The sequence below is a fragment of the Echeneis naucrates genome, chromosome 20, assembly GCF_900963305.1.
Source record: "Echeneis naucrates chromosome 20, fEcheNa1.1, whole genome shotgun sequence".
Classification (NCBI taxonomy): domain Eukaryota; kingdom Metazoa; phylum Chordata; class Actinopteri; order Carangiformes; family Echeneidae; genus Echeneis; species Echeneis naucrates.
Window position 1 is genome coordinate 6,245,698 of NC_042530.1, and position 24,006 is coordinate 6,269,703.

General features: G+C 41.1%; 3 protein-coding genes across 7 annotated transcripts; 1 reads left to right on the plus strand and 2 right to left on the minus strand.

Moving 5' to 3' along the window:
* Positions 1-29: 29 nt before the first annotated feature.
* On the plus strand, positions 30-15,266 carry acad11 (acyl-CoA dehydrogenase family, member 11). Its single transcript, XM_029528625.1, has 20 exons — positions 30-286; positions 354-453; positions 921-1,046; positions 1,208-1,369; positions 1,456-1,620; positions 1,697-1,838; positions 1,935-2,056; positions 2,151-2,257; positions 2,492-2,603; positions 2,989-3,066; positions 3,431-3,569; positions 3,933-4,040; positions 5,006-5,104; positions 12,941-13,010; positions 13,461-13,546; positions 13,646-13,717; positions 13,941-14,095; positions 14,223-14,339; positions 14,658-14,767; positions 14,845-15,266. The coding sequence occupies exons 1-20, from the start codon at positions 171-173 to the stop codon at positions 14,957-14,959; spliced, it is 2,301 nt and encodes a 766-aa protein (XP_029384485.1). The 5' UTR covers positions 30-170; the 3' UTR covers positions 14,960-15,266.
* Positions 6,611-11,204, minus strand: ackr4b (atypical chemokine receptor 4b). Its single transcript, XM_029528626.1, has 2 exons — positions 10,948-11,204; positions 6,611-9,161 (listed from the first exon to the last, which is right to left on the minus strand). Exon 2 carries the CDS (start codon positions 9,149-9,151, stop codon positions 8,039-8,041), a length of 1,113 nt encoding a protein of 370 aa, XP_029384486.1. The 5' UTR covers positions 9,152-9,161; positions 10,948-11,204; the 3' UTR covers positions 6,611-8,038.
* On the minus strand, positions 15,166-23,725 carry u2surp (U2 snRNP-associated SURP domain containing). 5 transcript variants are annotated; one of them, XM_029528623.1, is made up of 27 exons: positions 23,680-23,724; positions 23,356-23,400; positions 22,763-22,861; positions 22,531-22,645; positions 22,287-22,411; positions 22,118-22,188; positions 21,906-21,994; positions 21,724-21,759; positions 21,533-21,615; positions 21,182-21,347; positions 20,849-21,060; positions 20,411-20,454; positions 18,682-18,786; positions 18,528-18,594; positions 18,231-18,394; positions 17,977-18,139; positions 17,807-17,886; positions 17,611-17,698; positions 17,388-17,507; positions 17,096-17,285; positions 16,923-17,003; positions 16,740-16,791; positions 16,489-16,633; positions 16,286-16,396; positions 16,080-16,201; positions 15,768-15,953; positions 15,166-15,664 (listed from the first exon to the last, which is right to left on the minus strand). In XM_029528623.1, the coding sequence occupies exons 1-27, from the start codon at positions 23,722-23,724 to the stop codon at positions 15,526-15,528; spliced, it is 2,943 nt and encodes a 980-aa protein (XP_029384483.1). In that variant the 3' UTR covers positions 15,166-15,525. The 5 variants fall into 5 exon arrangements, with proteins under 5 accessions (XP_029384483.1, XP_029384481.1, XP_029384480.1 ...); XM_029528621.1 differs by lacking the exon at positions 23,356-23,400 and having other exon boundaries at positions 17,370-17,507; positions 23,680-23,725; XM_029528620.1 differs by lacking the exon at positions 23,356-23,400 and having other exon boundaries at positions 15,768-15,977; positions 17,370-17,507; positions 23,680-23,725.
* Positions 23,726-24,006: the final 281 nt, after the last annotated feature.

Genomic DNA, 24,006 nt, shown 5'->3' on the forward strand with positions numbered 1-24,006 from the left:
TTAAGACTGTTGTCAGATATTGTTATGGCAGTAGTATGGAAATAAAATTAGAGTTGAGGATGTTACGTAGGTGTTCAGCCGTAAACGGTCCGTCCGGCCAAACGGACGGCCTTCGGTGAGTGAAGTTGAAGCGACGCAGCTGGAAATGATTAATCCGGCCTGACTGCGACATGGAGGAAGCCACCATCCCCGTACGGGAGCAGCACAGATTCAGTGTTGACAGACTGAAGCGGTATCTGTCAGCCAGCTCAGTCAGCAGCAACATCCTCAGTGTCAGACAGTACAGGTAGGTAACACTGTGTGAGTCCTGATCAGGTAACCGACTGATAACAAACATGTCACTGTGTTTTCAGTGCTGGTCAGTCAAACCCGACATTCCTCATCCAGACACCCTCCAAAAGCTATGTGCTCAGGAAGAAGCCCCCAGGTGAGCTCCTGCCAGGGGCCCACAAGGTAAAGTTTGAATAACCAATTACTTTGGTCTATAACAGAAAGGGGGAAATTAAAATACGATTGCAGCATTGTTGTGTGATCATTTCTCCAGCAGGGGGGGGGGAAGTTCAGTTAAAGGGACTGACACTACTGATTGTCCCTTTACTCTGCCACACATGTATTCCTGTAAAGAGCTCTGTGCTTTGGTCATTAGATGGCAAGCTGAAGCTAAATTCTGATGCTTATTCATGTTAAGTCCATATAGAGTTGATGATCTGAATAATTTCTTCTAAAAGACTTAAAGGGTTAGGGTAAAACTTTAAGCGATCCATTATAGCCCCCCCAAATATATCATTATAGCATGAATTATAATTGTATCTACTAAAACTAAAAGAGTTTTTAGGCACTGATGTCTAAGAGGATTTATATCTAATAATATGAATTTTCTTCTTGTGCGGTCTGATCGATCTTGATGACATTGTGCGCAGGTGGACCGGGAATATCGTGTGCAGAAAGTCTTGTTTTCTGTGGGCTTTCCCGTGCCTCAGCCTCTCCTGCACTGCACCGATGTGGAAGTCATTGGAACAGAGTTCTACTTGATGGAGCATATAAAGGTAAAATTGTGCCACCAAGAGCCAAATTTGACTTTCTCACTTTCTTGCCCGGAACACACAATAAATGTTCAGACCACATTATGTAACGGTAAACTATCATGAAACATATAGATATAGACAGATATTTATTGAAAATATGTTTGTCCGTTTCGATTAACCAGGGACGTATATTCAAAGATTTTCGCCTCCCTGGAATGAGTCCAGCAGAGAGAACGGCTCTCTATGTGGCTGCAGTGGAAGTATTAGCAAAGTTACACTCACTGCAGCTGGCATCACTGAACCTTGAAGGGTATGGAAGAGGGTCAGGCTACTGCAAGAGACAGGTGAGATAACACTCTGTACACAGTAAGTCAATATGACTTTATATGATCAGGAAAAACGCATAAAACATCTCTTGAACTCTTTAAAGGTGTCCACCTGGACGAAGCAGTACACAGCAGCGGCCCACAGAGACATTCCAGCCATGAATGAACTTTCTGCTTGGTTGATGAACAATTTGCCATCCAAGGACAACGAAGTCACTCTGGTCCATGGAGATTTCCGATTGGATAACCTGATATATCATCCAACTGAGGTACAATTTGTCAGACATTTGTCAGACTAACCACCTCGGTGCACTTACTAACATAAAGAGTCTTTGATGTCGTTAGGCTCGTGTGATAGCAGTATTGGACTGGGAACTTTCCACCACCGGACAGCCCCTGGCAGACTTGGCATACTTCCTCATGCCTCACTACTGGCCCAGAAGCCTCAGTGTTATTAGCACAATGGGCAGCTTAAAAGCAATAGAAGGTAATGCAAACTAACAAAAAACAACTGTGAACAGGAGTAACGAGTACTGAAAATGAGGTTCAATGAGGAGTCTCAGTTGTCATTTTTTCTCTCCAGGTATTCCATCTGTGGATGATCTGATCTCTATTTACTGCAGGTGCCGGGGGATCCCATCTGCTTTGCCACATTTGAATTTCTACCTGGCTCTGTCTGTCTTTAAAATGGCAGGAATTGCACAGGTATGTCCCAGTCTTATGAAGTACAGCATGAATCCCCCCCCACCCCCCCCCTTTTTTTTTTTTTTCAATAGACTTTTTTTTTTTTTTTAAACAGGGAATCTATGCGCGCCACCTGCTGGGTAATGCCAGTGCACCTAATGCAGCTCAGTTCGGCCAGTGTGTGGAGCCCTTAGCTGAGGTTGCTTTGCAACTTGCACAAAGGTTGGATTCAGTTCAAATTTTATTGATGTATGTCACTGCACAGATACCGTAATCAAAATATTTTTTTCATGAATTATTAGAACTGTCCAAGCAGGTTTGGATTAGATTCTTGTGTAAATTGCTGGTGTCACTGTAAGCCAGAAAGCAGATTGACTCCACCTGCTAACAATAATTTAGGTCAGCAACAACTGAAATTTGGTGCCTTTTGGCTTTTTAACATGTGTTTCTTGCCAGGTCTCTCGCAGGTGAAACAGAAGACAGACTGTTCCTCCAGACAGCTAAAGGCCAGGCTGTTCTCCAGCAAGTCAAAGACTTCATGAGACAATACGTGCTTCCTGCTCAGGAGGTCAGAGCCAAGTGCTGCTAGAACACAAGAGTTTTGTTTTGCCTGATGTCCTTTTATTTTGGGCATGAAGGATTTGACAGCACACAGAAGTCCATTCATGCAAACATGACCAAGGAATTCAAGCACGAAAACAATGATTCTGTTGATTAATTATACTGCACAGAGTCTCATAACCTTTGGCTTGGGATCACAGTGTTCTTTATGCAGAGCAGTGTTGAAAATGCAAATCTTTTTTGAACACAGAGCAGCATAAATATAAAGGACTACAAGAAAATATCCTTTTAACACTGTAGAGATCCGGATTATCTCATGATGAATGGGGTTCATTTATGGGTTAGTATTACTATGATTTATTTTATGAATTCACTAGCTTTTTTTTCTGCAGGAAGTTGCAGAGTACTTCTCCAAATATGCCCAGGCTACACAGAGATGGCACACTCCCCAAATCATAGAGGATCTGAAGGTATGTTACAGTATATTTTTGTGTCATTACTGATCTTTAACTATGGGGCAAGTGAATAACAGAGATATCATCAAAATGACTCTGTGTTGTTCAATAATGGGTAAGTCAGTCTAGCAGATCAAGTCCTGTTTTAACAGCATACTTTCCTCCTGAATCTCACACACACTACAATCCATCATGACGAACAGTTTAAATCCAGCAAAAACAAAGTTGTTTTGATCTACGACTTTGAAATTGCTCCCAAAGCTTGAGCTTTGTTTGTCATTCCCATTTGTAATGTCAAGCAAACTACTCATCACTGCTTACTACACATTGTCGTCATTGTCCTTAGACCCTTTTTAATGGCATGCATCTTTGCGTCCAGGTGAAAGCCAGGGAGGCGGGACTGTGGAACCTCTTCCTACCTGCAGTCAGTGGTCTCAGTCAGTTGGACTATGCCTATATTGCAGAGGAAACCGGCCGCTGCGTCTTTGCCCCTGAAGTGTTCAACTGCCAAGCTCCTGGTAAAACATTCTGCATGCTGTTGGATTTTGAAACCGTTTAGCATTCAAGGACAATGTCATAGGCCCATTTTGGCAACTATTTCTTACAATTCTTACATCATGGCCACATGGCCTTGTTTTTTGTGTATACAACACTGATCAGGTAAACTGGCATCCAAATCTCAGCTTTGTTTTTATCAGCAACCATATATGTTTCTATTCATCTGAAATAAAAAAATACAAACCTCCAATATTTTATACCCCTTTTAAGATATTTGTCAGATGAGTTCCAGCAGTTTGACTAATATGATGGAGATTATATTGCTTTGCTAGTTTAGCTCCTAATTTGCTGTAACACATGCATATTCTTTTAATTCTCCTCAGACACAGGAAATATGGAGGTGCTGCATATGTTTGGCAGTGAAGAGCAGAAAAGGAAATGGCTGGAGCCTCTACTGAGAGGAGAGATCCGCTCCTGTTTCTGTATGACAGGTATTTCCATGACTGTATCTGCCTGTGTCATTTAAAGGTACATTGTCACAGGGTCACTTGGCATTTCAAATTTAGATAAATGTATTTTTAACATCTGGACTCAAGCAGATGATTAAAAACATTTTTAGATGGATTTAGGCAATTTACACCTAGTTTTAATGCGCAACTAAGACAGAATAGTTGAATATTAAAGTGTATTTACTTTGAGTATTAATTTAGTAGCAGATGTACCAATTTCTGTTCCTTCTCTAGATTATTCCAGGAAAAGGGTGCACACTGGAAAAGTGCATTCATAGAGACCCAGTGACTGTAATCGACTTAAATCAAGTGTTTCAGACAGAATCGATATCACTTTGTTCAGAGGTTGGATCTAAGTTTGCAGCATGGTCGAAGGAGGGTGGGATGTTACCTTGTGAGGGACTAGTCCATTGGTTATTGTGCACACAACAGAAAAACGGCCCTTTTCATTGATTCAAAAGAGATATGAGCAATAAAAACTGAGAGTTACGCCTGGTATAAGTTAGCAGATAATGGTAATGATAATTATTTACCAGTAATTAAACACTTGTTATTGTACCTTAGGTTCTGGGTACTGCTAAGACGCTGTCCTGAATATATCTGTTGTGGTTTTTGCTCACTATGAGTAAGTTTTCCCTGTTTTTCTCCCATTTGGTTTCCTGCTGCCTGGAAACAGCAGCTGGCCTGAGGTGGGTGGGAACCTCCCAAAGGTTTTCATAAACACACATGGAGATTAGCTGCATTTAGGGATGTTTTTTGTCTTTAGTTTGATTGATGTGTTTTAGTGAATGGCAATGAACAAGAACCATGTTTGGCTGATAAACAAATTCTGTGTGCCATTGCATGTGTTTTAAGCTGAGGTTCAGTTTTTATTCAGAAAGAATAGAATGTAAAACTGGTTTGAGTCATTGTTTGTTATATTTTAAGCCGGGTGTTCCCTTCCACAGAACCTGACGTGGCCTCCAGTGATGCAACCAATATGGGGTGCACTTTTCATAGGAATGAAGACAACTACATCATAAACGGAAAGAAATGGTGGATCAGTGGTATGTTTTATATTTCTATTTTGTTTTGGCATAAGGATAAAAAAACATCATATGCTGCCAAGAACACCAAATCATTTTTTTGACCAACTTAGAACCAAGTATACCATTAGAATACTTTTATTAGTAAATTAATAGTTTAACTAAAAAGGTTACTGTCAATAATGTAATTAACAGGTTTTCTCTTGTGTAATCAAACACCACAGAGATAAATGCACACAGACACTGCTAACATGTGGACAACAAAGCACAGATGAGTCATAAAATCAACATTATATAACAAACTACTTTTTAATGTTCTCCAGTTCGTTCTGGAAAATCTTGTGCGGCAGGTTGGATCCATAAAAGGCCACATACAGATTTACTGTTGACTGATTCATCACTGTAACTGGTTTAGGATGAAATTGAATCTGGCCGCTAAACATCAATATGACTGTAAATCTAAATCTCTCTGAAACCTCCCAGCTGTTAATGCTGCACTGACTTTACTGTATGTTCACATTTAATTTGTTTCTTCTCCTGAATTCAAGACTAGTTCAAGACTGAGCGACTCATGAGCGAGCCAGTGTTTTTCTGATTTATAGTGCCCTTTAATCTTTTAACCACAGACTGGCCCGACAAATCAATTTGGTTGGTTTGATATCATCGCAATTTTATTTGGAGGAGCACTTTCCATTCTAAAAGTAAGCTTAAATTGCCATATTACTGAACTATCTCAAACCCGTATTAATGCTTTTTACACGTTTATCCTTCACCTCGTCAGTCATCGTGGCTTGGTAGATATTCCAGATGTTTCCTCTGACACGGACGAGGGCAGAAGTTTCACTTCTGATTTCCATGGAAAACAGTGCGCTGTTGTTTTTGTTGGATTTGTTTATTTATTTTCAAATCTGCTTTCATATTGTCATGAACTTTGAAATTTACTGCGCTACTATTTATTCAAAATGAAGAGTGAATGAGCAGAATTTCAGTGTTGTTGCTCTGATCATCCTCTGTATTACTGAATGCATCTACTAAGTCTCTTTTCGGAGCAGTTCTCTTCAGTCCACTGTCAGTGGAAAAAATCTTGGGATTGTGTAAATATATTTGGCCAGCATCAACACCTATATCTGTTCGGAAAGAATGCTGATGTGTTGATGGCTGTTTCATACTCAGCGTGACCTTCAGCTGCATTTGTTTCAAAATTTATTATTCAGGAGAGGAAATTGGATGGATGTGTTTTTGCAGTGAGTCGTGGCATCGAGATCCTGTAACCCTTCACTTACAGTAAAAGGGAAAGTAAAACCAGGCAATTATTATGAATCCAAGTTGCACTAAACCAAAATTAATTTTCCATGGTATCTCTTTCTGTTTCAAGTACCAAATTCAGCCGCTCATTTATGTGTTACTGGTGGTTCCCGGCAGTCTGTCTTAGACATTTGGCAACAATGACAGTTCCCTAAAGGAGAATCTGTTTATGAAGCTTCTTCCAAAGAAGAAAAGGAAAACAAAAGCAAAGATCTTATCATGTTTGACTTTTATTATTCCATTATAACAGCACAACAGTTTCCGTGTAACAATGGACTACTTTTTTTCGTATGACTACAACTTGTATTGCAGCTTATTAGACATGTAGACTTATCCACATGAAAAACGTTGCGTGTAATCCAAATGGTGCATTTGTCTTCTTTGCTTTCTTTTTTTTTCTCTTAAGTTGTTTGTGGCAAACTCTAAGCAGTGAGGAGGGTTTGCAGATGTTGGTAGAGCAGCTCTGTGGTGCAGAAGCTATAAGAAAGCTTAATTGGCATGAAAATGTACGGAAATGATTCCCAGACCTGCTGAACCTTTCTCCTTCGGCCATAGGCGTGTCTACTTCCATCAACGCACCAAACGAGTCGATTCTGTATACATGTATGAGACCATATTTCACAAACAACTGTAATTTCATTTCATTTCAAGTCTTAAGAATGAACTGCCTGACAATATTTACATGATCGTTTCGTTTTTAACAAAAGACTTGTGTACATCTGGGCAAGACCATAATTTATTCAAATGAAATGCTTGTTGATCTGTAATGAAATGGGGTTACACAAAATGTTTAATTTCATTTATGGTCTCCCTCTGCTTGGAGACTGATAAAAATGGAACCTCAAATTTTGTGTGTTTCTGCAGAAACACCTAGTTTGTTTATATAAGCCAGATTCTCACTGTAAGGCACGTCAGGGGGAAGAGGGTGACCAACGGGTACTGGAAATGACTTTTCTGAGAAAAGAAAAGTTTACTGTCATAATGTGGTCACGAGGTTTAGTCAAATTAAGTCTCTGTAATAGTGGGGTTAGGGTTAGGTGAGTGAAAGAGGAAAATGTTAAGTTCTTACATTGATCTATGGATTGCAAAACGTTTGTCTTTTCAGGCTCATATTTTAGGAGAAAATATTGAAAGTAGCTTTTGTTCTGAATTCCATTTAACACACATGCTGCTGTGCTTTATTTGATGGCATTTATTTGAGGGGTCGTTCCCACTGTTTGCTGCTCTGTTTGTGGGCCGAATGTTTTTCTACCCACTGCACAACAGAACCACCACTCTCCCCACCCAAAGCCACAACATGTAATAAAATGAGATACAGATGATCTGATGTAAAGCTGTACTGCTGAATTGGACTGAAAAACCAGAGCAACAGCTCAAGTTTTTTGAGTTTCAACTACTTTTAATTGCAACTGCTGCTGGTAGATGCTTGTCACTGAAAACCTTAGATTTATTTAACAAAATACATAATTTATACAAAATACTTTACTTAGTACATACACTGAGAACAGAGTTTTATATTCCGCTGTGTATGTGTATGAGTATAAGATTAAATATGCATGGTTATTGACATGTAGTTTCCCTGGTAATAAATGCGTAAATATATACATTGACATAGAATTTTGTAAAAGTGCTTAAAAAGTATTTTCAGACTTAAATAGTAAAGGTGCTCGTGTCTTGGTCTTCAGAACCAGATTGCGATTGCGTTTGTGTGCGTGTGTTGAGGGAAATTTCCACTGTAGGCTCCTCATTCATACGTGTTGGGTGTCTCTTGAGTCGCTGTCCAAGGCGCTTGGCAGTCTTTAGGACATGTCCCCTGAAGGAGGATCCAATGAAGGCATAGAGAACAGGGTTAATGCAGGCATGGGTCAGTGCCAGACTCTCCGTCACTTGAATAGCGTGATCCAGGCGCTTGCTGACATCACAGTCGGTCACAAGGATGTAGATGACATCCATTGCTCGACACAGCTTGACCACGTTGTAGGGCAGCTGGGTGAGCAGGAATACGGCCACCACAGCCAGCAAGACTCGCAAGGTGCGCCATTTCCGTTCTCTCCGCACCCCAGGTGCCTTGCTTAGTGCCCATCCAACCCAGCTGTAGCACACAACCATAACCAAGAAAGGTAACAAGAACCTGAGGGTGACTTCCAGCAGCTCCAGGGCAGCCTTTGCTGGTCGGCCCATGCTGGGTGGGTAGACTGCGGTGCACGCCTTCCTGGTATGGGAGTGTTTCACTGTGGAGAAGATAAGTTCAGGAAAGCCCAGAAAGCTGGCTGCAACCCACAATACCAGACACACCAGGAGCCATTGCCTCCTTACCCGGGCTCCTGTCCCAATCCTGCCTCTTGGATTTTGGGCTACAGCACAATAGCGATCGACACTGATACATGCCAACAACAGCATGGCACAGCTGAAGTTGGCACTGTAGAGGAAGGAAGTGAGTTTGCAAGCTCCTACACCCAACTGCCAGCCGTGGACAGCATCAGCTGCCCAAAATGGCAGGGTGAGGAGGAGAAGCAGGTCCGAAATGGCAAGATTAAGGATGCACACATCTGTCAGGGTTCGTAGTCGCAACCGTGATGTGTATACCACCACAACCAGGGTGTTACCAGCCAGACCAACCACCAGAGCCAGAGCATAGATGACTGGAAGGAAGGTGCTGGCAAAAGAGCGCACGGCCTCTTTGTCACAGATGCTGTGTTCGTAGTTGTAGTCGTAACTGTCGTTTAAGCTGGAGTCTTCATCATGATAGGAAAAATCCTCCATTTCTTTTCCCCTGTGCAGAAAAAAAGAGAGAGATTACAGTTTAGGGAAGCACTTGCCTGTTTTAATGGTTCATGCGGTGGTGCATCATTCACTCACTTAGTCTTTTACATACAGTTTAAATTGATTAATTGAAGAAGAACAGGGAAAGCCGTGAGCTGCTTTTAGCTAGAAACAGGAAAGACGAGTTACTTCTGTTATTCTGCATCAAATGAATCTCTCCTGCATGGTTTCCTTAATCTCCTAACCCCTGCCCACTGGGGCTGCATGTCTGAATGACTCCACTCACAACTAATCACAGAATAAAAACAGACATGAGGCTTCCAGATTCTCCGATTACATTTTGATCTCAGCTAGTTTGTATTCTTGTGGATAGAAAGCATTCTGCGAACTTCAGAAATGGCAGCCGGTTTAACAGCTCTTAATTTGTTATTTTATTGTTGAGCACACTGATCCATGTGTAGTGCCTCTATTATTATTATTATTATTATTAAATGGGATAATTACAGGCCAAAGCAGACAGTTTAGGTAAAGAATGCCAGGAATGATGTGGAGGGAGGGGGGAGGATGACAGAACACAAATGTTGCTGGATTCAAATCCTGGATGTTTCCTCTTATTGTATTTGATGATCTAACTCTAACTCTTGATCTAACTCTTGGACTACGGCTTTAGTTGTTCATCCAAATGATGTTATGTCTCCTGAGGACTGGTAATCTCTGAAATGTGTGGGAGACCCCCGAGAACCATCATGATCAAACTGAGTTGAAGTTAATAACACATGGAATTTAGATAACTATGAAACACAACCTCAAAAGTGACTGACACATGTGACTGTTGATGTCATTCCTGGCTGGACACCAAGATATAAAACAAAGAATACTTTGTATGTCGACAACAGGATTTTTGTAAAACTGTCATTTTAAACCACATTTCTAAGTTTGTTACATAATCTACTAAATTCTCCAGGAAGAACCAGGAGTTCGGAAAAAGATGTCCAGTAAAACACTGAAATATGTGAGGTATTCCCTTGCTGTCAACATCTGCCTCTCACATGTAAGGGCAGCCTGATAAGTTAATTCAGACTTTACAGTGGCTGGTTGGTTTATTTAGCCAACATAAATTAGAAACATGTGAAGGTTAACTAAGCAAATTAACCTAACGTGAATATAAATTCACATTTTGACTTTATTCAAACATCTGAGGTATAATCTGAAACAAATTTATTAGTGTGCTCACTGATCATCCCCACACTAACACTAGTGAGAAGTTTTGAAGTTGTGAATGTCTACAGTATTATACATGAATGTGTACACAAACGCACACAACAACCCACGTGTGTTTGTCTGTGCTGATGATCAGACACAGTGTTGAAAAAAGTTACCACTTGTGCTTCTTTGTTTTATTTGTTCCTGTATGAGATCAGAGCAGTAATAAGAAAACATTCACTAACTAAATCAACAGGCTAGTTTTGGTTGTTATCACTGCCTCATCATTGTTTGAATAATGCCATAAAATTTCAGGACTTTGACTGTTGGTCTCACAGACTAACAGGGAACCTTTGACTTGCTTAAAAACAAGGCACAACATTATTCTATATATATTTCAAGGTAATTGGAAATGTAGAATGCAGATTGCCAGTTTACCTCCTTGAAATTAACAATACAAACATATAAAATGACAATTTATAGCATAAGTCCGACCATCATTTCACTTAGTCATCACTATGCTCCTTTGTCTTGTATTAGTTTGATTTGTTTATTTGAAAACTTTGTAAAACTTGAAGATAAGATTTTCTTACCTTGTGTCTGTCCCTTTAGTGTGATCTCTGATGTTAATCCTGATTTGAATCACACACTAAAACTGTTGTGAACCCTGAGCAGAAAAGTTGCAGGCACTGCAGGAGTGAAGTGACTAATCTCGTCTCTTCAGCCCGCCCCACTCCCTTCATTGCCTAGAGTCTGCACCACGTAGCTCTCCATTCAAGTGCTTGTGTGTATCTTAGACTGTGTGTCAGTTTGCAGGACGTATGTATCGAAAGAAGTGATATATAAAACTTCCCCAAGTCTTCGCTGAACATGTATAATGTACTACACAAAGACCTTTACGAGATTCAGCCTCAAATACATTGTTAAGTTTATCTTCCGCTCATGATGTGTCATAGGGAGTGTCCTGGTAGTTGTCCGTTGTTTTCGTAGGTGCAAGGAAAGACGCACACTGAGGGTCATGTTTGCCTCTGCAACAGAACGTCTTTGTGGTTTGCTGGAATGGAATTGTTTTCCAGGTCCTAACCCCTCTATTTTGGACAATTTGACCTGAAATTATGGAATGATACAATGGCATTTGGGTTTTCTGTCTTCTGTTCTGGGTTTTTTTTTTGTTTGTTTTTTTTTTTTTTTTTTGGGTCATGAAAAATTTCCCCATACCAGCTTCCTTGGTCTTAATGGTCTTAATTCCAATCCCTCTCTGTCTCTCCTTTCTACTATTCTCTTCATATGCATCTGTATGTAAATAAGTGATTAAAGAATAAGGAAGCAAAGGGATTCAGCAAAAGTTTGGCAAAGTAAACAATTTAGAACAAAGTAGAAAGATTTTCAAAAATTCAAAAATAAGAAATGTTTGGACATCGTGTTCTCGGGAGAATGGTTTACTGGCTGTGAAGATTTATTTTCATTCCAGGGATGATAAGACACGTAGAGGCATGACAGGCAGATGAGATCAGGGTTTAGTTTGGATCACCTTGTGTAAGGTTCATTGGAGTGCTGCACCTGCCCCCGGGCCAAACGGACTGCTGTATTTAGCTTGTGGGTGGAGATGAGTGAGCAAGTGTAATTAATTAATGCTTTTTTTAAATATGTGAAAAAGCCCAGACTAAACAGCAATGATTTATTTTGGTGTTCACATGCACTCATGCTCTGATTATTCACCTCTGTTATCTTCCTGTGTCTGTGTCTGGTTTCCATGTGTCCTGTCCTGAGGACACGGTTTGGGCAATTTGGTGGAAATATAAACAGGAAAGCTAACCACTGTCCCTCAGGGACTTTAAGGAGGCCGCAGGGACTTAGTGTTACAATCCCTGGTGACTCAGCTCAGCAGATGAGTTGGTTGTGACTTTAGTCTTACAGTCTAACTTGGATGGGCCGGCCTAATGACGGCCTGTTGATGTTTCCTCCCATCCGACACATCTTCAGTTGTGTACCCCAGCTTCTTTGGGTGTTTCGGCCATTTATCACAAGCCACCCTCAGCCAAGGCAGGCCCACCACCGCAAGATATTTGATGGTTTTCCTCTGGGTCTGCCCTCTGTCGACACCTCTGTGCAGAAGGCCCAGTTCCACAGCAAAGCTGGCATCAAAGCTGGCATCAAAGCAGTTTCTCACCAAGAAGGCTGCAGGCCTTTTGGCCACAACACTGAAGAACATTTTTCCTTCCATATTCAGGGGACAGATCTGGTGGATGATGGTTGAGGAGTTCTCCTACTTGGAAATCAAGATTCCTCCTCTCCTTAGTCATGCCTTTGGTTTGATGGATCTGCTCCAAATCACCTTCATTTGATGTCAGATGTCAGTGTTCTTATGGACCCTATATGGAATACTGTTGTATGGTGGCATGCTTGTGTCTCTGATTGTCATTATACGTGGAAAAATATCTGTTTTTAAATTCCTGAACATGAATCAGTCCATGTGCGTTTGGTACTTCCCAGTCAGTCACCCTGGTCAGGGAGAGGTTAAGGGCAAAGCAAGTCCCCAACCAAAGATGAACACTAATGAATCACTCCCTTTCTGTTTCCCTACAGGTGCTGGCAATCCCAAATGCAAAGTGGCCATTGTGATGTGCAAGAGCACCTCTCAGGATGTTGGTAGCAGGTCAGTAAAACAGTCATGCTAAAGAGTACTTTGTTTCTTTCTTTCTTTCTCCTTCTGGTTGTGGTAATGTCGGAAAGAAGTACGATGTACTTCTGATGTACGATATGTGTATATATTCAGTTTTAAGAATAAAATGGTACCCTTTAAAATAATGATACAAATAATTACATATTTTTATGATTGCGTGCTTGTTTGCATCCAACCCACTTTGAGAGGCTAATTGCATACAAAATTCATTTTTATGTTGCTTGTTTTGACTGGCATGTTATTGTCACTAATCTTTATCTAAAGCTCATCGGTTACAAACGTTTGTGTGAAAAATACTTTACAAACAACCACACCCAAGAAATGTAATACACTTTTGAAATGTTTTGTTCTCACAGCAATGTAACAAAATACACACCCAACTTTGTTTGCAAAGAAAGAGTGATTTAGTCGATTGTTTCTTAGGCATGGCCAGCACAGTATGATCCTTGTGCCCATGGACACAGCAGGAGTAAAGCTCATCAGGCCTCTGACTGTGTTCGGACAGGATGGTAGGATTATATCTGTCATTACAACCTCACCTGACTGATAATTGCCTGCTTTTCCAGTATGTTCCTTGCCCAAACTAACTGAACCATTTCTGTGCTCAGATGCTATCCACGGTGGCCACTTTGAAGTGCACTTTGACAATGTGTGTGTTCCTGCTTCCAACATTGTTCTGGGTAAGACCTTGCTTCCAAAGACAGGCTGCATCCATAAAGCCATAAAAACATACAGTATGATTCTCTATCTTTATGATGTTGTGACAGTAATGTGATCTTGGTTTTACAATTATGTTTATTAAGTCACAAGGAAAGAAATGTGATGTGAAGTTCTAATTTCTGTCCTGCTATTTGCCATGAAATAGTTCTGTATCGTCTCTGGTTTCTGTGCATTGGTTTCCAGGAGAGGGCAGGGGATTTGAGATTGCCCAGGGCCGTCTGGGGCCAGGCAGGCTGCACCACTGCATGAGAGCGGTTGGCGTGTCAGAGTTGGCTCTGGAGCTGCTGTGCCAGCGAGCTGCAACCAGGCGCACATTTGGGAAAAAACTGTACCAACATGTAAGCTTTCCATCTACACAGACTCCTCCAAGTCACTCAGAGCTGAGTTGAGTTCCTTCCTGCTGTTGACACCTAGTGGACAGATTTTTAGATACAACTCAAGTAAAAAGCTTTTATCTGTGTCTAGGAAGTTATTGCCCACTGGATAGCAGAGTGTCGCCTCATGATTGAACAGACCCGCCTGCTGACTCTACATGCTGCTCATGCACTCGATACCGTGGGGATCCGGGCTGCTCGCAAACAGGTAACAGCGCTCATCTGTGTCCTGACAGCATGCTGCATGTTTCAACAGTGCCGCTCTATGATCATAGTTAACTGCTTTTGCAGACATTGCAGACAATGATACAGCAAAACTGTTATTCCACATCACCACCATCTGCAAGGCACTTAAATGTTTTATGCCATATTCACTGTTAAGTTACACTGTGGGAGCACTAACAGGTGTACACTCATCATTTTCCAGTAAGATCTCCAGACAAAGCAGAGACCTAAAAGTTAACATTCAATATTTATGTGGGGCTTTTTTTTGGGGGGGGGTTTGTTTTTCGTGATCTTTGTCTAGATTGCCATGATCAAGGTGGCTGCAGCAAGGATGGCCTGTAAGGTAGTGGACTGTGCTATACAAGTCTATGGAGGTGCAGGCATGTCGCAAGACTTCCCTCTAGCACAGATGTGAGTAAATCTTCACACAAATGAGCATATACACAAGATGAATCTCATCTGACACTTAAACTTCTGCTCTTCCTCAGGTATTCCTATGTGCGGACTCTACGAATTGCTGATGGACCAGATGAAGTGCACCTCTCCTCCATTGCACATCTGGAACTGAGGGATCAACTGAAGAGGGCACAGGCCAAGCTGTAAAGTGATGGTACTGCCAACTTTACTTAAATCTAAAAGATAAAATTGCACATTTCCTTACTCAGACTCTTGTCAGTGATATTTTTAAAGATTAAGAAAATACTTTTTTCTGATTCTCATGTTTGTGAAATGCAGTTAGTCTTTAGTGAAAAAAAAAAATTAAGACACATAAGCAAAACTGTTTCTGAATGCCACAATAATAAACTTGATTAAAAATGACACTTGTTTATTAGGAATTTTTAATGTGAACTACAAAAACAGAAAATGACAGCATGAATATAAGACTATTGTCATCACACTCGGTATGGGTGTGGTCTACCACATGGATAAATTCCACTGGGAGGTGGATGGGAATCAGGACACACAAGCACATTATTTTTTTGTACAATATAAAACAGCAATGGCCCCATCCATTTGATACACCAACACATGCAATTCCCTCCACTTTTCATTGTCTTTACATTAACCTTTGGGCAGAGATCTTCAGCTGCCAAATCATTTAATCTTTTTTACAACATGGTGCAGAGAGGGGAAGAATGGGCAAGGAGGAAATTAAAGGAAAAGATGTGTCAGTGTTTGCTCTTCTTAGATTTTTTGTGAGACCGGTGAGGAGACCTCGATTTAGAACGGGACTTCTTAGCTGACTTCTTGGGTGTCCTGGAGCGCGACCTCCTGGATCGTTTGGGTGTGCGGGGTGATGATGGAGATCTGATGAGACAAACATGGATGGTGTTTAAATAAACTCCTCCAAACCAGCATGGTTTTTACATGTGTAAGTGTACAGATCAATAGTTGCAGTTGGCCATCTTACCTCTTGGAGGACTTTTTGTTGCTGGATCGAGGAGAGTCTTTGTGAGAAGAGCGGGAAGATGTGTCTTTTGAGTATGATCGGTCGGAGCGTTCTGATCTTTCTGACCGCTCTGACCGGGGTGATGACGATCGGCCTCGTCTGCTACTACTCCGTGTTGGGCTGGGTGACCCACTGTGACGCCGCTTCCTATCAACCGGAGGGGACAAATATCTGTCAGGTGGGAAATTAAACAAATTCCATGTTTTATGAAGTGCACTGATAACAGATTGATGAACCTGAAACTACACTGCAACCTGCCACTTGTCATCTCACCTTTCTTTCCTAGTTGGCGTGTCCTCTTTTTCCTTCTTCAAGTCTTTCAATCGTGCCTCAGCTTTCTCCTTCTCTTTCTTCTCCCTCTCTTTCTCACGTTCTAGTTTCTCCTTTTCTTTTTCCTACAATGAAGGAACACAATAAACGCTCAGTATAAAATCCTGTGTCCAGTATTTAGTGTCAATGGGCCGAGTGTAATTCATTACCTTTTGAAGTAGTCTGTCCCTGTAATGCTCCACCTGTTCCTGGATACTCTGACCAGGTTTCTTTGGCCTCTTCCCTGATTCAAGCTCATCCTGGAACTTCATGACCTTAACCTTTGAATAATACAACAAAAAAGCCTTGTTTAAACAACCACAAATATCATTACTGTGCATTTTGTATGGGGTTTGCTATATTTGTAAAATACCTCTATCTCTCTGAGCTTGGTGCGTTTTTCCTCATTCATTTCAGACATCTTAGTTTTAACATCTGAGTCATCTCTGATGGGGTTGGAGTAGCTCTGATTATCATCTGAGCGAGGGCTCCTGTCATCATCACTGTCATCATCATCTCTTCAGAGTTGGAAACAGTTTATAAAAAGTGTTAGTGCAACAGTGTCTTTGCATTTAAACTAAACAGCATTATCCAAAATGATGGCACTCAGTAACTAAAACTCACTTTTTTGTTTCTTCTGGCTGCTCAAATATCTCCCATTTTGAGGTTGTCACAGCTGTAACACAAACACGTCAAGTAGGAAACAACACAAACTTGGCATGGATATCTACTATAGTATTTATATTAATACAATTTGGCTATTAAGTGTCTATACTTTCTGTGTGAAGTACCACCTAAAGGTCTCACCTTGAGCTTCTAACTCTGACTCGTCCACTGCTTCCCATTTTGAGGGTGCCACCTTGAAGGTTGCTTCCTTGGATTGATCCACTATAAAACCAGGAAGAGAAGAAACTTCACTGCTACATTCATCAACAATGACCACATATCACACCACATCTGTAGGTATGTGAACCACTCACAGGGAATTCCATCTATGTCTTCTTCCATCGGTTTGATAGGAACACCGTCCAGGTCATCCAAGGGGGCTCCATCAATAGGAGCTCCATCAATGGGTCCTGCATCGATTGGCACCCCATCCACATCCTCGAGTGGAGTGCCATCTACATACTCACCTATGGGTGCCCCATCAATGTCCTCTGCGGGCTCAGGCTGAGAGAAAGGCGCAACAATAATGAGAATGGTATTTAGGCAACTGATATGTTTTGTAAGTCAAACAATGGTGAAGTCATTTACCTCGATGCTGAGGCCTACAGGCTCCTTCTCTGCAGAAAGATTAACGAGACCCAGAAAGATGTTCTGCAGCTTGATAAGAAAGGGGTCAGGATATACAGCCCAGTCCTCCCATGCCCGGAAACATGACATAACTCGTTGCTGTTACAAATAGGACAAGACAAGGGTGGGTTAACGCATTGAGTCACCGGCCAAAATCCAATGAACTAAGAAAAAAAAAAAAAAAACAAGTGTTATTTGATACCTTAAAGTTCTCACACTGAAGGTGGCCTTGTATTGTTTTGTATGTTGCATTGAGGTCTGAGAAAATCTGGCAGAGCTTTGTCTCAAAACTGTTGGGAACAGGGAAAGTGAAATGCTTGAATTAAAAATATCCAGTTGTGACTTAGGAATCCTAATGCTGAGCAGACAGTTCTGTGCATACAAGTTAAACAACTCACTATTTCCTGTAGTAAGAGGCATTCGCTACTTTGGCAGAAGAGTTATACAGCACATCAGAAACAAGATACAACCTGGCGATCTGAAATGTCAGAGGAAAAATATGAAGGTAGGTGTCACTGATAGAATTGATATCAAGTTAATGGCTCTTTTTGTAGCAGTTTTGACTTGCCTTCTTAGGAAGAGGTGTCTTGAGAATGGAGAGAGACTCTGTGATACACTCCACAATCTCTTCAGCAGCTTCAGCATGGCTGAGACAAAACAGCATGGCTTCTGCAATGTCTCCCCTCCTGGGAGTCAAACCACGAAGCATCTCCTCCAGTTTGTCCCGCTCTCTGCAGAGATGGATATATCAACAGCAAGACAGTTTAATACAAATGTCTGAATTCTGATTATGTGGTTTATTCAAGAAGAAAAAATTATTACTCTTCTTTCAAGCAGCCTTTTTTGTTTGCCTCCTCCTCTTCCTCTTCTTCATCACCATCATCATAAGGGCCATGGAGGTACGGATTTAGAGGAGGAGGGCGCCATAGAGAACCATTTTTAAACATCCTGAAGTCCTCTGTTCGCCATTTAGCTGGTGCTTCACCCTGACAAAGTAATAATTTACAAACATGAAATTTCTTCCTTTCCTTCTGAAATAGACAGACACTGTCTTCAATTTTGGCTGAATGCCATTGATACTGTGTGCTTTCCTCAAACAATAAGCAATAGAAATCAAACCTGTAGTATGGAGTAGAGCTTCCACCGGTAGTAAACATGTGCTGGGCTCTGGTTCTCAAAAAGAAACCTGGAAGAAAAAGAAAGTAAAAACCATCATTACTCCACAATAGCGTTAACAAAACCGTGTACATTTCTGATATGCAGCTGCTATTACCTGTACATGGGATTGTTGATTTCTCTGTTCATGATCATGGCTTCAAACATTGGGCCTTCACGCACCACAAACTCGATCATTCGGTGGATGAGAGAGAGCAAATTCCTACAAGAAAAACACAGTTAAAGCAAACAGATTCAGACTGGCCTGATGTTTCAGCACTATAAGAAAAAAACCCTGCCTATTAAAGATGAATTTATGCTTGGTGGTCTGACACTTAAGACACAATAGAAATAAACACTAAGAAATTATATAGCATAGCTGCTACTGTCATTGACTGCAGGCCATAATTAAGTCATGCACAGCTATCTTATTATTTGCCATTAGACGTCTTGCAGAAGATACTGAACAAATGTAATTTTCTGTTGTTTAGATTCAAATGAAGGGTGACAATCAAACTGCTTAACAAGCAGTCAATTGTTGATGTCAGTGTCACATGACCAGGCATAAATTAAGTGCAACTGAGAATATGCCTCTGGGCCTAAGTAGAACGTTAATGAATAAATGCTGCCAAATCTCATAAAACACACTAATGTAAATTAAATTACAACTAACAAATCAAGTCACCTAAGAATCTTGTTTAAACTGTTTATCAAGTTAACAAAGCTTATTGTGAGGTTCATCTCTGTGATCTTAAACGTTACAGTGCAACCACTGTTCATTACATTGCACTGCCTTAACACCTTCTTTAAAAAATTCCTAGAATCATATTTCTAAAAAATATGGAACAAATGAAGCTGAAGAAGTTGGGAAAGTTGGAGAAAAATATTGACAAAGCACTGTATTAGCTGAAACGTTCTGTCAATACAGTATCTCTCAATTCCCACTGATTTCCTGACTAATGTGAAGTGAAGAAGAACCAAAGCAGTATAGGATTGTTGGCTATATAGGCTAAGCTGATTACCTAATGTTGCTGTTGAAAATGACTGAATACAGATGAGGTCACTAGAGCTTTTTGTGACAATTTTGGGGCGATACATGGTGAAGGCTGCATACAATAAGCCTAAAGTGGCCAACAAGACAAAGGATGTCTTTCATTTGACAACACAGATGACATTTACTTGTATTGGAGCTGATCGTACCAATGGCGGGGTAAAATTCAGTATACTTTCCCAATCCATCCCATGATGCTTTTCAGGTCCCTCGCTGCTGCAGACAGTTCAACTTGTGCTGCTCACCAAGGCCAATGTCAAAGGTCATAGAAAGACTAATACTGGCTGGTTTGGATTTGTTGGCAGGGGCCAGATTTACTGAGCTCCCGATGACAGAGGCCAAGGGGGTAGACGGTCTGAGTGAGCAATGGTCAGAGAGCAGGTTTTCACAACTACAGATCTAGGAACAGCAGGCTATGTATGTGAAAAAGTATCATATCACTCAAGTTGAACAACATGATTAAATGTGGATGTATGGAGTGGAACTGTGATGAACTGAAGTCATTATCACTGTCTACACAGCACTTGAAGTAAGCACTATAATGACACTTTGCTAAATATTAAAGAGGAAGTATGAATGGCGGTGGGATGTGAAAGAGCAAAGTACACAACCAACCTGTCAGTCAGTATTGTTCTATGAACTAATGTAAAGACATAGTACAATTGTCTCAACCATTGCTCACCCACACTGACCAGCCCCCTGTAGCATGCAGTGATCAACCGATCAAACTTTTAGCTTCATTATGGGATGTTTTTGCTAAGTTTGAACACCAATTTAAAAAAAGAAAAACATGTACCTTTCTGTTGGGATAACCACTTTGACTATGGCTTGCGACAGAGTCTGTATATGAAGTCACATCAGATAATAAACATAGAACGTGAGTATTGTTAAAAGGCAACAGGTGAAAAATATGTAAAATGCATTTAAAAGTGCAAAGAGACAACAACTTTCCTTTACTGCTGTCAGTTTTACTAAAGGCCAAACACCTCTGACACTTCATTAACCACAATAACCTCTCTGTAGCATTGAGTCACATACACTAACACTTTATTATATGCACATTTGGATTCATAGTGCAACTAATTAAATTCAGTGAACAGGACAAAATCTATCACATAAACAAACTAGGATTAATACCTGCACTGACTGCTCATTACAAAAGCTAACATCTTACCAGCAAAATAAAACTCTGGCATAACCCATGAGAAAGTCCTATCCTAACATGTTGAGTTACCTTCTCAAACTCCTCCTTATTTTTAGGTGGAGGAAGCATAGGAGCATTGGCGTTCTTTAGCCTCTCCCGGGGTTGTGCGTTGAAAGGAAGGCCAGAGGGAGGTGGTGGGAGTGTGTGCTCCATCATGGAAGGAGGGATATAGATGGGGTGGGGTGGAATGGGCACTCCTTTGCCCCATCCCAATTTCATCTCAAAGTTCATTATCATCTTTCCTGTAAAAGCAGTAAATATACTGTATATAATATATGTTTATATATGTACACACATTTTTAAGGCTGTGAATAACTCAAGTATATAATCTTTTATTTCAACTAAAGAAACACAGCTTTGTACCGTTAAGATTCTTCAGTGCTCGCTCAGCATCCCTCCTGTTCATAAAAGCCACAAAGCCACAGTTCCTCTCCCGAGCCCTCTCCTCGTCTGTCCTCGGCCACATGATCTTCACGCTGGCCAGCGGGCCATATCGGCCGAACTCTTGACACAGCATCTCCTCATTCATCTGCAAAATAAACATATGTAGAAACTGGGTAAATATGTGTATGGGGCTAAGAGCAGCACCTTTCCAGTCAGAACATAAGCATAGCAAGAGACTCAAATCCAACCCTGTTTCCAGGGTTATGTAAGTCAGTGCCGTAGTGCCACTATTCTCAACTGCACATACTTTATGTTTTTATGAAAACTCACCTGTGGGTTGATGTTTCCTAGATACAAGTTAGTGGTTGATGGGTCTCCAACATCATGGGAACCTGGTGCGCAATCGTCCAAAACTGCAGAGACAGAGAAGAGAGAAGGAATTCCTACTGCAGTCTGCCAGGACAGCATATTTTCTTAGCAAGATGAAGATATTCACAGCCACTGTATTAAGTCAAAATTACCACTGGACGGACGGTTTCTTCTTGAAGAACCATCCGCTAAAAGAAGCAGAAAAGCAGTATAAATTTTGTTTCAGGGTAAAAGAGGACAAGGGGGGCTAGGGGAATGGAGTAAGGTGTGCAGGACAGGGCCGTTTCAGGCCAAGTTAGTAAATTAAGCACACATGCAGCATACAGACACTTACATGAGCGTCTTCCATCCACGCCTGAGAGAGGCTCGAAACGACTAACACGTCCCTTCATCTTGTGCCTTTCATCCCTTTCCTCCTGTATTCTGGTAGCAGCAGATGAAGTACATTTAAGTGGTTCTTATTATTATTTCAAACTTATGTGCTTTTTACGAAGCCATTCCACCATTCATAGCTTCAGCAGCTTTATCTTCAGCAAAAAAGCTTACTGTTTAAGTTCTTCTTTGAAGAGTTCCAAGTTGCTCTTCTTCTTCTCCTTTTCATTACCTTTCTTCAAAGGCTTTAACAAAGACATACAAATATTACCAGCATAGTTAAAACAAAGCATTTATTTAAATATTAACAAGAAAGGCTACTTTAGCCTGTGAAAGAACTTACATGTCTTTTATCTAACGCTAAAAACTGAGGTGGCGTTTCCAAAGGCAAGAAGCTTTTTGTTTGGGTCTCAAAACGAGACTTGGGCTTGTACAACTTCCCTCTCTTGTCATCTGCAGCTGCTTCTTCTGAAGAGACAGAATGCATTTGGTCTGAATTTCAATCCCAGTGCATTTCAAGTCAGAATATGCAGAGTCAAGAACCATTCTTGTAAATGTATATATGAAACAAATGTAAATGCTTGTACCTTTAGTTGCATTCGCAACACCACCACGGACAAAGGCCTTGACTTTCCCTTCTCCTCCACCTTCGAAAGCAGCAAGAAACTCTTCATAAATCTCTGCCGCTGCCCGCTCATCCTCCTGAATACAAACACAAAATTCAATCAGTGCAATTTTAGTATTGCTGATAAGCATCTTACCGTTAGTACAGAAAACCAGGACATATACAATATTCTCAAAAAGGCAGTCCGCACTTACTTTTTTCTTTATTTCGTCTTGTTCTTTTTTACTTAGTGTCCTCTTTGCCACTGCCATCTTTCCAATGCTGAAAGACTTAAGTTTGCTCTCAAGCAGCGCCTGTCGATGTAAACAAAGCATGGTTGGCTTTCAACAGGTATTTCTCGGTGTCATAAAAAGTAGACATTTTGATTTGGGCGTGTAACACATGGAAGGTATCACAGATATGGCTGTCGGTCCAGAGGGAGCAGGTCATGGGTTCATGTGTGATGTGACTGAGTGGTGGCGGTCATGCTGACGGGCAATTTAAGCGGTCGTTTTTCGTTGACACCATGCAACTCATACTTCAATGAAAAGAGGACCCGTAGCTTGCTCCTAAACATTTGATGGTTAATTTCCAGGTTGCTTTCGCAACACACGCTCTATTTAGTTCCGTGTGGGCACCAGGAAGTAACTACAAATGAGCAAAATTAGGAAGAGGCCTAACAAACTAGTGTCTGCAGCAGCGCCAGCACAGTACATTTAGCAGGAGGTGACTGTTGTAAGCAGCTACGACTGAAGGCCCAAGTCCACTTAGACTCAATTTACTACCTTCTAATTCAAACACACATCACGTGAACGTTGTCTGGATGACTGTTTGTGTGAATATCATTGCGTAACTGTGCGAACAAGACCCCCTTTTATCCCAAATGCACCAACTAGCCTGTGTCTGGTGGCTAAAACGTTAGCTTAGCTAATGTAGCCAGTGTGGCCGGGCAGCCAAAGGTTAGCTTTAGCGCGCTGCCAGTTAGCACAAACACCGTTGCGCACACTCCTAAGCCTTGTTTCATACAGGCTACAAATATATTAATAGTCAAAGTTGCTCTGGAAAACTACCATTGACAATTTCAACTCCACAAACCGGAAGAGGCGAATGCAAGCAGAAACGGTAAATTCACCTTAGCGCTAGCTTTTTGAGAGCCACCAGGCGCTCGGTCCGCCATCTTTTGTAGAACTAAAATAAAATCGATCGTCGATCGCAAGATAGTAACAAATGTGAACCTCCAGGAGGCGCAGTCGATCACCGAGTCACCGATCATTGAACTTGCTTTCTGGGCCACTCTTTGGCCATCTTTGGCCAGCAAGCGCAATACTTTTTATACAAATGCACTAATTGGTGGGGAAAAAACTAAATATAATAATGAAAAAATACACAAATTTCTACATTTTGTTTTATTGACGCTGACACAAGAGTCCCTGCATATGGATAATAATATAACGGCGTA